Genomic DNA, 15,382 nt, shown 5'->3' on the forward strand with positions numbered 1-15,382 from the left:
TTTTTTTTTTAAGAGAGTGCTTGTACACTAACCCAAGCCATTTGTTGTTGTTATGTGCCATGGAGTCGGTTCCAACTCATAGCAACCTTAAACTTTATAATCTCATTCTACACAGCAAAATGTTCATACTTGGACTAGAATAATCTTTTTTTGTTGTGTTTTAAACTTTTTGTTGTGAATTGAGTGAAGGTTTGTAGAACAGATAGATCATTAGTCCCACATTCAAAAAATCATACACTTCATTGCAGTGATTATAATTTCTTCCATGTACCCATCAGTTAACAGTATTTACCGCTATTCATATTAACGCTTGCATTCCTCCCTGTGTTATCCGCTACCTTCATCTTTCTTCTGCTAACTTACTTCTTGTTGTATATTGTCTTCCCTGACATCCAAGTTAACATGGAGTCTACCCAATATCCATTGAATAATTGAAATAATAATTCTTAAAGTACCTACCTTATTGAGTGGTTTTGAGGACTAAATGATTAGCATGTAAAAATATTAAAACAGTACCTGGTATACTGGATAAGTGTTTAAAAGTGAAACAAGCTCTGAATATGCTACTGTGGACACTACAGGCTTTAGTGTTTGTTTATTTGTGTTTGTTTGTTTGTTTTCTGTAAATACTCTGATAATCAGAAAGATTCAAGGGAACAAGTCTAATCATAGCAGAAGGTATTCCTCCCTCCTCAGAGATCTCATCAGCATCTGGACCTTTCAAAGTTTTCAAAATAAAAATTGCAGCAGCAACTGTGATTGTCTCTTCCCTTTACGCTGAACCTGCTGGGCAAAGTGTCCGTTTCTTGGGTTATGAGAGGTATTGGCAATGCCTGGTTATTGTTGATGCTTCTCAGGGTAGGGAGAGTTTTCATGGGCAACTGAATGATTGGCTAGGTCGTAATTTTCACCTTTTTGCTCCAAGTCTCTTCCCTATACCCATGATTTAGAAGGGTAAGGATTCTTCCCTGTTTGAAGAATGGGAAAAGCCAGAGTATATGTCCAAGAGTGTGGCATTAACAAATCACCTACCCAAAGTGCTCTACCTTTGACTTCTCTTCAGGTGTCCACTGAAAAAAACTGTTCTTTTGTAAAGGAGCCCTGATGGCCATGTGGGCTAAGCATTGGTCTACTGACCACAAAGACATTATTTCAATCCCATCAGCCACTTCACAGGAGAAAGATGAAGCTATCAACCCCTATAAAGATGCACAGTCTCAGAATGCTGAAAGAACAGTTCTACTCTATCCTGTGTTGTTGTTGTTAAGTTCCGTCAGTTCCAACTCATAGGGTGCCCAAGGAGAGGCTGGTGAGTTTGAACTGCCAATATTGTGGTTCACACTGAACTTGTGGTCCAGTGCATTATCCTGAAGTGTCACACCAGGACTGTGCTCTATGCTATATAGGGTCGTTATGAGTCGGAATCCACTTGATGGCAGTGGATTTGGTGTTGGTTCTTCTGTAAGTTAGGATTTAAAGAAATATAATACGAAAGATATAATAGTAGAGTGCTGGTTTGGCACTATAGAGTAAGCACTGGACTGCTAGCCACAAGGTAGTTCAAACTAACCAGCTGCTCCTTGGAAACCATATACAGGGTTGTGATAAGTCAAAAACAACTTGACGGCACTTAATAACAGTAACATCAAATAGGAAAGAACACTTTCCCACCGAGCATGTGACTTAGCTAAGCTGTTTATGTCCTCTCTGCTAATATCCTCATCCATAAACTGAGGACCCATGAGTTTCTCTGACCTATCTTCTCCCGGAAGATCAATGATGGGTGTGAATCCTTCCATGGGTATAAAAGTGAACAGAGATGGGTAAAGATGCTTTTTGGTGTTTTTTTTTTTTTTTTTAATGTTTTATTGTAAATTATGTCATAGTTTACATGGAAGAACATTAGCTTTACATTCATCCTGTCGTATATAATTTCATTGCCATGGTTACAATCCCCTCCATGCATCATCAACCAACCAAAGGGTACACCCTGCAAGCCTGCCCCCCAGGTCCTAAGTACACAGCCCCTCTCCCTCTCTGGTTCTACAGTCTCCATCTCTGGCGTCACTGTTTCTCTGGGTAGGATCCCACACTCCGCTTTTCTCCCTTGATGGTTCCAGGGACCTCCGCTCCTAGACTTCAAAGTCAGTCACTCCCCCTCTTTTGCTACAAAATAATCGTTACATTTCCAACCCTCACAGTCAGTCCTGATAACAGTTATTCACTATTGCACCACAAGAGTCCTATCCCCATATCTTTTCATCAGCCCCGCCCAGACAGATTGGATACTACTTAGTGGAGATTCTATCTTCCTCCACACCCTCTGAATCTAGGTTCCCTCTTGAAAGCTTGTAAGCCAGTCACTTCTTGCCTTTGTAGCCCCCCATTTTGGGTAGCCAATATCTAAGTTGCCCATTCCTGTCTACTTTGTGTATGGAAGGGGTGGTAATGATCCTCGCTATAAAGATTTGTTCCTTTTGAGCTACTGCATCCATAGGTCAAATTCATCAAATTGTATCAGATTACTCTTTTTTTCCTCTTCACTCTTCTTCTAGTTGAGCTCTAATCATCCACTCATTGAAGCCAGGTCAAGTGGGTATTATCTGCAAGTGTGGGTATTTTTCTGCATATGCCCTCTCTTCTTATCAGCTGTACACTTCACTCTCCACTCTAGTCCTCTGTGGCCATGTCACTGACTCTGGGCCCAAGAGTCCCCAGGTCTTACCACACTGCTGGCCAACCAGGTCTCTACCCAGGTTCACAGGAGTCTATTGTAGGGCTTAGCTTGCAGTTTCATTGCTGTTTTTCCCTCACTTCCCATTATCAGTGACGAACATGGTCACCAATCAAAGCGTGTATTCCATTAAGTCTTAGTCTTGGAAGGTAGTTTACACTGAGGGGAGCCCATCACTTGCCTTGATGTCTCCTGGGCATGCAACTTGCTTGTTCTTGTAGTAATCAGACTTCCGTTATTGTTTTGTGTTTTTCCTGTTGGTCTTTCTTTCAAGAAGTATCTTTTGTTCTTCTGGCACTTCCAGGCTGGTTTGCTTGTCCTTTTAAGTGGAGATTTCCCACCTCAGAGGATTCTAGATGGGGTTCAGGATTCCACCTATGGTGTTATGTAATGCAGAGGCTCTGCAGGAAGCCTCTTTCACTGGGCATGTTGTAGCCCCATTTTAACTATTCCAATCAGTTATAGGCAGAAGACAGACTTACAAGCTTTCTATGGTGATATTTCTGGCTATTCCTTTCTCTCCACCTTAAGTGTCTATTTTATGCCAGGGAAACCAAGATTCAAAAGACAGCCAAGCATCTTAACATTATTTTGCCCATTCCAACCATGTCTTAATCCCTGTATCTCAGAGCCCTGTTGTTCCAAGGTTATGCATACATCATTATTTACCTCTGCCCTACTTGGCCCATGCAAACCTACCTAATTGCTTTCCCATCTGCCTTGTTCTTCCATAAAGATGCTTTTGTAAGCATTTCATTCTTCTTTCTCCCAGGAGTCTCGACCTCTACATGTTGTACTGGGCAATGAAGCCTGTGACCTGGACTCCATGGTGTCTGCTCTTGCTCTGGCTTTTTACCTGGCAAAGGTGAGTACCTAGGAACAGAATCCCTTAGAATGCAAAGATTTGGATTCAAAACCCAACTTTTATTTCGGACTGGAAAGACCAGTGTTTAGCCTTGGATAAATTGAATCCCTTAAGTTTGCTGAGTCTCATGTCACCAGTCATCAAATCTAATATGGTACTATTCCACAGTGTTGTTGTGAGGCTCAAATGAATACATGTATCTCAAAGGATTTATAAACCATAAGGCAGTGTTCAGTGTATTATTGAGGTCCTTATAAGTATCAGTGATCCAGTGTGTGTTCCTCCAGTTTGGGTCGGCTCTTAAGGACTCAGAACTATTTTTCTGCAGCATCTAGAACTAGGTCTTTTCCAACTATTATTTGTTGGCCCTTATGTTACTCCTAGAGGAGCTCTGGTAGCGTAGTGGTTACGAATCGGGCTGCGAACCTTAAGGTCAGTGGTTCGAAACTACCAGCCGCTCCGCGGGAGAAAGATGAGGCTTTCTACTCCTGTAAAGATTTACACCTGCGGAAACCCTGTACAGGGTCGCTATGGGTCGAAACCGACTCGATGGCACTTAACAACAACAACAACATGTTACTCCTAAGAAGAGTGAAGGGCAAAAAATGGTACTTCTCAATTTTGTAGCCTGGGTAATTATGACTTTGAGAAAAACAGTAGGTTGCCCAAGATCCATGGCTTCCTTGGTTCCAATAGTCTTGTTATTTTTTCCAAAACATCACAATACCTTCTTCTCATTTTTCTATCTAGACAACTGAGACTGAGGAGATCTTTGTGCCAGTTTTAAATATAAAACGTTGTGAGCTACCTCTGCGAGGTGATATCGTCTTCTTTCTTCAGAAAGTTCACATCCCAGAGTCCATCCTGATTTTCCGGGATGAAATTGACCTCCATGCACTGCACCAGGCTGGCCAACTAACCCTCATCCTTGTTGACCATCATGTCTTACCTAAGTAAGTGGAAGGAAGTTAAGTTGATGGTTCTCATGTGTCATGCTGGACTCTGATGAGTTAGATATAGGGAAAGGAAGAGAAAAAACAATTTTAACTTCTTATTATGATTTGGGTGAAAATTAAGACAGAAGATTAGTTTTTCTTTCAATAATTTGCCTGCGTTTTGTTTCATGACATTGGTTGCAGTCCCACAGTGCACTAGCACTCTTCCCATCTGGGAAGAGGGAAGCATTTTTGCTCATAGAGGACCAGAGACTGATTATAATTGGTGGGTTATATCAGATACAGAAAATCAACAGAAAGCCTTGTCAGGTCTCTAGTTGTAATAAAAATAATAAATAGAAACATGGAGAGTTCAAACTAACGGAGAATTCAGAAATCATTTCAATCTACTTTTGCTATCATTATTTTTAATAGAAATCTTTGAATATGAGTTGCAACTCTTTAATTTTTGAAAAGTTAAGAAAAACATTGTCTACTTAAACTCTTGGTGACTTCAAAATAATGTGTATGGAGAGTCTATAACATATGTGCATACTTATATTAATTCCATCACTTATTTAGGACTGGAAAGACCTGACAAAAAAGTAACATTAATTAGTACAATATTTTCCTAAGTCTGCCTGGCCCCTGTTAATATTAAAAATGTGTATTTTTCTTGGAATAAACTGTGGAATTTAGTGGAACATTGGCAGAGGGCAACATAAGTACATTAGACCATCCATTCATTCACTCATTAATAAACTTTTCTTTAGAGGATAAAGGTGAGACAGAATCTTTATCACCAACAGCTAAGTAAGTGATCATGGTGAGTGATAACTGTCATTCTAGGGGACAGACAATAGTAGGTGCACAAAGGATGGAGTTGTTCATTATACCAGAAGGGGGTAGAAGGCTTCCCAGCAGAGCTGACCCTTGATCTGAGTCCTTCCTGTAAGAAATCTAGGCGTTCACTTAGTGACTGGAGGAGGGAAGGTAGTTAGGAAAGGTGTTCCAGGCAGAGGGAATGATTAATATAAGCAAAAGCAGCCAAGCATGAAATAGCCTGGTGAGTTAGGTGAACTGGAATTTGTTTTGCATGGCTGGAGCAGAAAATGTGAGGGATAAGACTAGAAAGGTAGGCAGGGCAGATCATGGAGGGCTTACAGGCTCTGCTAAGGAGATTGGACTTTATTCTAGGACATTGGGGTGTTACTTTTAATTATTATGTATTCAGGGTTCTAACAATCAAATTTGCATTTTCAAATGACTACTGAGGTAGCTTTGTGGAAGACCATTTTAGAGGGCCTAAGACTGGAAGCAGGTAATTGTTTAAGAGACCGTTAGAATAGCATCATGGCTCCATACGATAAGCAGTGGACTGCGAACTACAAGGTCAGCAGTTTGAGCCCACCAGCCGCTCCACGGGAGAAAAATGGGGCTGTTTCTGCAAAGATTCGCAGCCTTGGTAACCCTATACAGGCTCACTATGAGTCAGAACCGACTCCGTGGTACTTAACAACAACAGTAGCAACAATTAATATACAATGAGGGTTGGAATAAGATAGTGGCAGAGGGTTGCAAAGGAGGGAGTATATAGGAATGGAAAATGAGGACCTGATAACTTGCTTGAAGTTTGGGAATTCTGTGGATAGAGGAGACTGGAGAGATTTAAGATGTTGGGTATCAAGAGAATACAGTTTGAGACTAAATTTTGCAGTAGATACTTCACCAAATTCACTTATGTACTGCTTAAAAGTGACTTACATTATAACATTAAAAATTAAGAGGTAGATGTGTCTATGTGTTTGCCTAAGATGTCTGCATTTTCCTTCATGTGGAAGATTGGTCAGAAGCTACTGGAGTGTCCAACCTATCTTTCTTTCTCTCTTCTCTCCTGCCCTTCCTCTTCCTCCCAACAGAAGTGATGCCGCCCTAGTGGAAGCAGTCACAGAGGTGCTAGACCATCGGCCCATCGAGCAGAAACACTGCCCTTCCTGCCATGTTTCAGTTGAACTTGTGGGGTCCTGTGCTACCCTGGTGACTGAAAGAATCCTGCAGGGGGCACCAGAGATCTTGGACAGGCAAACTGCAGCCCTTCTGCATGGTGAGGGTGACTTTGGGGTTGGGACTTGACTAGTTCCTGGATTACTATTAGAAAAGAGGGATGGATAGTAGAAAAGTCTAGACTTTTCCAGCATGAGCATACCTTTTCAAGCCCTTCAGCCTATACCAAAGGATGAGATTCCTTCAGAGAGCAATTAGACCTTGGACTAGCTTGTCTCTTCCAAATTATTAAGATTTTTTGATAGAATGTGGTCTATTGAAAAGAGACTGTCTCTCTTACTGGGTGAAGAAATCTTCAAAGATTGAAATACTCAAGCTTCCTTTCCACCTTTCCTCCACTTCCCTGCCTACATTCTTGTTTGGATTTGGGAGTTTTTGTTCAGGACACAGTCATTCCCAGTTTTTTATTTTGTTTTCAGTGAGTTTTCTATACAATCTCCTTTGTACTGTGTCCATTTGTTTTGAGGGTAGTTTGTGTTGTAGTGATTGAGTAAAGGACCACAGGATCTGATTTCTGCATCTCCCTTCTTCATAGGAACCATCATTCTAGACTGTGTCAACATGGATCTTAAAATTGGAAAAGCAACCCCAAAGGACAACAAATACGTGAAGAAACTGGAGGTTCTTTTCCCAGATCTGTCCAATAGAAATGACATCTTTGATGCCCTGCAGAAGGCAAAGTTCGATGTATCAGGTATGGAATGTTAAAATGAAAACAGGTGGGCAAGTCTTTTCATTAAATTCTTGAACATCATCAAAACAATTTCAGAGTATGTGAGTCTGATCATACTAACCTATCATTTACTGGATTGTCCTGTCTAGGCTCTGGAGTGCAATAAGGAGGAATATATTAAGAATCTCAGAGGTTTTCACTATAATCAGAGACTATTAGACATACAAATAAAATATACTGAGGAAATACTAAATTATCAGAGTGAGATCAAAGTAATTGGTTATAAAGGCACAAGAAACATTTAGACCAGGCATATAAAAGATAGGTGTCCTGGTGTGGTGCTCTAGCATAGGCACTGGACTGCTAACCACAAGGTTGGTGGTTCAACCCCACTAATCCCATTCCTCAGAAACTCTATACAGGACTATTATGAGCTGGAACCAACTTGGCTACACTTAACAACAACAACATATAAAAGAAAAAAGAAGAGAAGAAAATAATCTTCCATAAATTTCTACACAGCTACCATCTGTTGACATTAAAAAAAAAAAAGCTTATATAGATATAGACATTAAATAAGTTAAACAGGGGCAAAAGTAAAAACATCTCTTCCTTTTACTCTCTCTCCAAAGTCCTTTTCTTTAAAGATAACTATTGTGACTTAATTACTTAATGTGCTTTGTGATTATGTGATTATATTCACAAGCCATTGTTTTACCTACTCTGTGACACATCTTGGTATCCCCAGCTTCTTAGTCTCCATGTTGTGGGCTCTCCTGTTTGATTCCTAATCTTATATCTACTTTCTAGGACTGACCACCGAGCAGATGCTGAGAAAAGACCAGAAGACCATCTATAGACAAGGCACCAAGGTGGCAATTAGTGCAATATATATGGATTTGGAGGTAAGAAATCATCCAATTACGTATATATCCTTGTCCCTCATTCCAAATTATACTCAGTGTATCAACAAATCCTGTTGGCTGACCTCTAAAATATATTTTATCTACTTTTCAGCATCTCCACTGTAACTGCCGCAGTCTGTCACCTCTTGTCTGTACTATTTTAATAGCCTCCATACTGGTTTCCCTACCTCCACTTTGCTTGTTTTAACTTTTTATTATGAATTGAGTGAAGGTTAACAAACAAGATCATCAGTGTTGCATTCAACAAATTATATGCTTTGTTTCACCTCAGTGATTATAATCTCCTCCCTGCAACCACAGTTCTCCTACTTCTTCTCTGTGGCTTCCCTTTTACATGATATATTTCACAAATGAACAAAGCAAAAATATTTGATGCACACATACAAAAATAAAATTATATATTCACTTAAATGTCCTAAGGGCATATTCTGCAAGCCAACCTCCTACCTGCAGGCACACAGCCTTGCTCAGTCCATGGGCCTAGAACCTGCTGCTGCTGTGTCTTTCCATGCTACCACCTCTGCCACCAACTCTGCTGTTGCTGCTTTTCTAAGGAGGGATCTTACATTCCACTCATGCTCTTCCTTCTTGATGGTCATGGGATTATCTGTTCCTGAAATGAAAGATTAACTATTTCCCCCTTTTATTTACACATCTTCCACAATTACAGTTGTGACAATCACAATTGTTCCTCCTGACAGTTACAATTAAATCATGAAATCCTATCATCATCATGACCCCTATCCCCTTTCACCAGATCCATTGGAGAAGAAAAAATCTATTCAGTGGGGATTCTACCTTACCTGCCTCATTCTGAAACAGCATACTCATGAAAGCTTGTAAGCCAGCCACTTTGTGCTGTTGTTGTTGTTATATACCATGGAGTCGATTCCGATTCATAGCGACCCTGTACAGGGTTTCTGAGGCTGTAAATCTTTACGGGAGCAGAAAGCCTTATCTTTCTCCCGCAGAACAGCTGATAGTTTCGAACTGCTGCCCTTGCGGTTCGCAGCCCGATTTGTAACCACTATGCTACTAGAGCTCCTTACTTTGTGCCTTTATAGCCCCCTATTTTTGATAGTCAGTATCTAGATTGCCTGTCCCTATCATCCCAGTGCACTTAGAAAATGAATTTATTCCTTGATATGAAGAGCCCTTCCATCCTGGTTGAAATTTTGAGCAACTGCATTCATAGCAAAGGTCTAATTCATCACATTGTAGCAATTTACACTTGCTCACAGGATCAGTCATCTTTATTGTCATCTGGTCAAGTTCTGGTCAGCTAGTCATCCAAGCTAGGTCAAATGGGTACTAGCTGTAAGTCTGGGGGTCCACACACATCTCCCTACACTTGAGACCAGCTAGCTGCTTTTCTCTCAGTTCTAGCCCCCAGTGGCTAGATCAGTTCCCATGGGCTCAAGAGTTCATATAGCTCCCTAAACTTCAAACCAGCCAACCTTTCCTTTTCTCTCTTTCATCTCAAGGTCAACAAGTATCAATGGAACATGTCCAGACTCAGCCCATGGCTTCTTCACTGCTGTATTTTCCCCACTTCCACTCACAAGTAGACCCAGGTGGTCACCAGCAAGCATATTAGACTGCTCACAGATTCCCTTTGAGTTTCAGTCCTAGGAGGGGGTTTTCACTGGTGGGCTGACTTTTCTTGCCTTAATGCCTCTAAAGCAAACAACTTGCTTAATATTCATACTGCCAACCAGTCTGCTTTTTATCTGTAGGTCTTTCTTTCAAGAAGAATCTTCTGTTCTCCCAGCATGTCTTACCAAGTGGGAATATCCCAACTCTGAAGATTCTGAGTGAGGCTCAGGATTCCACTAAGCCCCAGAAAGCCTATTTCCTGTTAAGCCTGGGCACATTTTAATTCCTCTTTCAGCAAATCCAATCAGTTATAGGCTGAAGATGGGCTTCCAAGCTTTTTGTCATCAGAATTCCCAATCTTCATTTCTATCACATATAAAGGTCTATTTCACAATAGAAGGCAATGGAAACCAATATCCACAAAACTGTCGAGCACATAAACATTTTCCCCCTCCTTTACCCACTCAGACTATGTCTCGATCCATGTATCTACTCACAGAATACTGTTGTTTCAAGGTTGTGTATAAATCACCATTTACCTCTATCCCATTTAGCCCATGCATACCTCTCTCTTCCTCTATCTTCATTGTTCATCTTCCACCCTTCCTCTTCTTGTGTATTGTCCACCCGCTCCTTGTATATGGCCCTCCCTGTCACCTGAGCTAACATGTGTCTACCCTCTAGCCTGTGAATTACTCTTCCCTTCCTCCCATCCCTGGTAACCATTAAAGAATGTTTCTTTTAGCATGGAAACCTTTTCTTAAACTTCTACAATAATGGTCTTATACGGTATTTGTCCTTTTGTGATTAACTAATTTCACTCAGCATAATGCCCTCCAGGTTCATCCATGTTATGAGGCCAACACCCATTCTTTCTTTTTTATTTTTTTGAAAAGTACCCTTTTATTGAGAGGTAAGACAAGTATATTTACAATATTCAATTGTTAGATCATATAATTTAGCCAGGACACTTAAAAGCAGCAATATTCCAGGAATTACAATTTATAAGGGAAAAAGAAAAACACTCCAAATATGTTTATGTTACAGAAAATACATTTAAACAATGCCAGAAACACTTAAGGCTAAGTAGTATTAGCCCTTTTCCTCCCGTTGTATGGAAATAATTAAAGTACATTTTTGCCATCAACACAGAAGGCTAATTTTTGGAAAGGAAGAGATAATACAATGTATAGTGCTGTCTGTCAGACAAAATGGAGCCTAAATAATGGTGCTGAAAAAGAAACACACAATGCTATCAAGCAGTCACAAACTCATATTGATATTAACTGTGGGCTTATTAAACCTGAAAATTGCTCCAGCCTCTCCATCTTACTGAGGACTGAGAGCTTTTCAAATCTTCCTCATGCTTCTGAATAATACTTTCTGAAACTAGATGAATGAAAAAGGGATCTCTCTCTGTCACAGTGCAAAGAACATTTCGGTAGAAATTTATGTCTACAAAGGAGTTAACTAATACCAGTGTTTCTTAACATTAACAGATACCATTCTTACTCTAAAAAGGCAGAATCATCTAACCACTTAAATAATACAGGTCAGTCAAAAATATGTATATTAGAGCCTTACAGGGCATCTTGTTAAAGTCAATCCCCAAAGTGTACATATATATATATATATATATATATATATATATATATATATATATGTTGTTGTGTGCCGTTGAGTCGGTTCCGACCCATAGCGACCCTGTACAGTGTTTCTGAGGCTGTAAATCTTTACGGGAGCAGAAAGCCTCATCTTTCTCCCGCAGAGCGGCTGGTAGTTTCGAACTGCTGACCTTGCGGTTGGCAGCCTGACTTGTAACCATTACGCTACCAGAGCTAATAATATATATATATAGAAGGTCCCAGATAGAGGTGGGAGGAAATGTGAAACAAAACTCAAAATTATTTCTTTGAAAAAACTGGTCAGAAAGAGACAGGAGGAACCTGAGACTGTGGTCCTCAGCTACCCTTCAGACCTGGAAAGATACTCACCCTCATGGTCCAATTTTCAACCAAGCAATATATAGGTATATAGGGGGGACAACAACACTAGAAAGCTGCATGTAAAATTGATGGTTTCTGTAAACATTTTCACTCAACACATAATAAAATGTTTTATTTATAAATAGAAGGAGAAAAAGGAAATTTTAAAGGACAGCTTGATAAGGCAAAGTGTGAAATGAAACGTGCAAAAACCTGAAGTTAGAAAACCAAAGAGGAAGAGCATGCTCAGCATTCCTCAAGAGGAAAGAACTGAAGAAAAAATTCAAGTCTCCACTTGCTTGAAGCATTCTATGGACAAAATATTGAATGATGTAGAAAGCATCAAGAGAAGTTGAAAGGAATACACAGAGTTACTGTATCAGAAAGAATTGTTTGACATTCAGTCATTTCAGTAGGTAGTATATGATTAAGAACTGATGGCATTAAAGGAAGACATTCAAGTTGCACTAAAGGCATTATGGAAAACAAGTCACAAGGACTTGACAGAATACCAATTGAAATGTTTCAACAAACTGATGCAGCATCGGAGTCACTCACTCTCTGTGTCCAACCATTTGGAAGAGATCCATATTTGTGCCTATTCCAAAGAAAGGTGACCCAACAGAATGCAGAAATGATCAAAAATTTGATTAATATCACACACAAGTAAAATTTTACAGGAATTAGATAATTCAGAAACATTTGCAGCCGTGCATCAGCTGGGAGTTGTCAGAAATTCAAACTGGATTCAGAAGAGAGTGTGGAATGAGGGTTATTATTATTGACGTCAGATAGATCTTGGCTGAAAGCAGAATAGCAGAAAGATGTTTATTTGTATTGTATTGACTAAACAAAGGCATTCAGCTGTGTGGATCATAACAAGCTATGGATAATGTTGCAATAAATGGGAATTCCAGAACACTCACTTGTGCTCATGTGGAACCTATACATACAACAAGAGACAGTCATTCGAGCAAAACAAAAGGATACTGTGTGTTTTAAAGTCAGGAAAGGTGTGCAGTTTAATATCAGGAAAGGTCTACATCAGGGTTGTTTCTTCTCAGTATACTTATTCAAGCTGTATGCTGAGCATATAATCTGAGAAGTTAGACTATATGAATTAGAACATGGATTCAGGATTCGAGGAAGGCTCAGTAACAACTTGCAATATACAGATGACACAACCTTGCTTGCTGACCGAGGACTTCAAGCACTTAATTATGAACATCAAAGAATACAGCCTTCAGTATGGATTACCACTCACTGTATGGACAACAAAATTCCTCAGAACTGAGCCAGTAAACAACATAATGATAAATGGAATAAAAAAATTTAAGTTGTCAAGGATTTCATTTTACTTGGGTCTATAATCAATGCTCATGGAAGCAGCAGTCAAGAAATCAAAATAATAATACATCGGGAAAATTTGCTGCAAAAGACCTCTGTAAAGTATTAAAGAGCAAAGGTGTCACTTTGAGGATTAAGATGTGCCTGACCCAAGCTTTGGTATTTTAAATTGTTATGTATGCATGTGAAAGCTAGATACTGAATAAGGAATATCAAAGAAGAATTGATACATTGGTGCTACAATTGTTGGCAAAGAAACTGAAAGGACCAGGGACTTCCAGAAGAACAAACAAATATGTCTGTACAGCCAAAATACTTTGTCTCATATACTTTGGACGTGTTATCTGGAGGGACTAGTCCCTGGAAAAGGACATAATGCATGATAAACTAGAGTCAGTAAAAAAGAGGACCCCAATGAAATAGAATGACTCAGTGACTACAGCATTGAGATAAAACAATCGTGAGGGTGGCAAAAGAACCAATCAGAGTTTCCTCCTGTTGTGCACAGGATCACTATGAGTCAATGCTGCCTTAGTGGCATCAACAGCCTTATAGGGTAGCTGGTAGTATTTTTATATCCAACCAGAGGAATTTAAGAGTTTTGCCCATAGTGCTACAGCTAGTCAATAGAAAAGGTGAGATACTAATATTACTGAATTATACACATAAAAATGTTTGAAATAGTGACTATTTTGTTGTATTTATTAGGTAATTCAAAAAGTATTGTTACTATGGTTCCAGTTCATACATGCATGACTTTATTGCACATGTGTGTAAACATATTTCTATGGTCACTGGGTTACTGCAGACAAGATCTCTCAGTGATACACTTGTCCTAGTGTTTTTAGGGTGCCTTAAAAAAAAAAAAAAGATACTTTTTGTGCCATAGAAAAAAACTATTTTGAGCTCAGGGCTAATATCAAATTTTCGATGAAACTCAAGTGGACGTCTTCCTAAATTAATTGAAGCTTTGCAACAAGTTTACGAGAATGCCATCCACATATATCAATTTTTCAATAGATCAAGTGTTTTAAGAAAGGTCAGGAAGACTTCAGAGATGAACCTAAAGAGGGAAGAGGAAGACTGTCAACCTTAACAAATAAAAAAACTGTAGCTGAAGTCCAGAAACTGGTGGAAGACCACAGAAATGCCGTTGATAAGCTAGCTACTGAAGTTGGAATCTCACATGGTTTGGCATTTTTCCATTTTAAGCAAACATCTTGACCTCTGCAAGCTTTCAGTTCAATGGGTGCCCAAAGGGGGCAAAAATCAGCTAGCTCAAAGAGCTGATTTATCTATCATTCTTTAAGCCAATAAAGAAATTTTATGGAATGAATCGTAGCTGTGACGGAGTCTTGAATTTACCAATATAATCCAGAGAGCAAGGTCCAGTCAAGCAGATCTACTGGGCCAGTTAAATCCAAGGCAGAGAGATCAACTAAGATAGTTATGGCAACTGGTTTTTGGGATTCCAAAGTGGTAATCATGATAGATGTTCTTGAAGGATATAGGAAGGTCATGGGGACTTGTTCTGAAGTGTTTAGGAAATGGAAAACTGCATTGGTGAGAAAGAGGCCAAGAAACTTACACTGAGGAATTTTTTCCATCACAACAATATGCCTGCTCATTCTTTGCTGTCCTACGAGAATTTTGTTGGGAAGCCTTACCCCATCCACCTTACAGCCCTCATCTTGCCTCTCCAAATTTCTTTTTGTCCGCCAAACTCAAAGAACATCTAAAAGGAACACAGTTTGAATCCCTCAAAGATGCCAAAAGCTACCATTTTAACTTGTTGTAAATTGAAGAATGTAGAATTCTTCAGGGAAGGGTTAGTGAGATGGAAACACCATCTTCAAAAGTGGATAGATCGAGATGGAGGACATGTCGATAGCTTCATAATTTTATACTTTTATTTAATAATGGTTTCTATGATTTTACAGCAATACTTTTTAACTTAACCTCATATTTTATCACAAAAAAGAAAAGTTTATTTTTTTTAAAAAAAGAGTTATCAGAAAAACAACAAAAAATAAACTTGTTTTGCCTTCTATTGGATTCCTGGTGTGGCGCTGTTGGATCAGCACTGAACTGTGAACTACAAGCTCAGCAGTTTAAACCCACCAGCTGCTCCTTAGAAACCCTAAACACTTAAAACAATAAAAACAATTGAACCAGAAACTGGAGATTGAAAGCTGGGAATGTCATAAAGACAATCCACAGCTTTCCTCTAAATACTATAGAAAAATAAAATATCATC

General features: G+C 39.4%; 1 protein-coding gene across 1 annotated transcript in view; it reads left to right on the forward strand.

Annotated features, from left to right (window-relative positions):
* PRUNE (prune exopolyphosphatase) overlaps window positions 1–15,382 on the forward strand; it is a 33,055-nt gene that overhangs the window by 7,689 nt on the left and 9,984 nt on the right. The window contains exons 2-6 of the mRNA XM_006861704.1: window positions 3,507–3,599; window positions 4,350–4,552; window positions 6,454–6,638; window positions 7,134–7,292; window positions 8,082–8,176. Coding sequence (XP_006861766.1) covers window positions 3,507–3,599; window positions 4,350–4,552; window positions 6,454–6,638; window positions 7,134–7,292; window positions 8,082–8,176 — 735 coding nt within the window. The remainder of the gene's footprint in view (window positions 1–3,506; window positions 3,600–4,349; window positions 4,553–6,453; window positions 6,639–7,133; window positions 7,293–8,081; window positions 8,177–15,382) is intronic.

This window comes from Chrysochloris asiatica, unplaced genomic scaffold (genome assembly GCF_000296735.1).
Source record: "Chrysochloris asiatica unplaced genomic scaffold, ChrAsi1.0 scaffold00042, whole genome shotgun sequence".
In the NCBI taxonomy this organism is placed as follows: Eukaryota; Metazoa; Chordata; class Mammalia; order Afrosoricida; family Chrysochloridae; genus Chrysochloris; species Chrysochloris asiatica.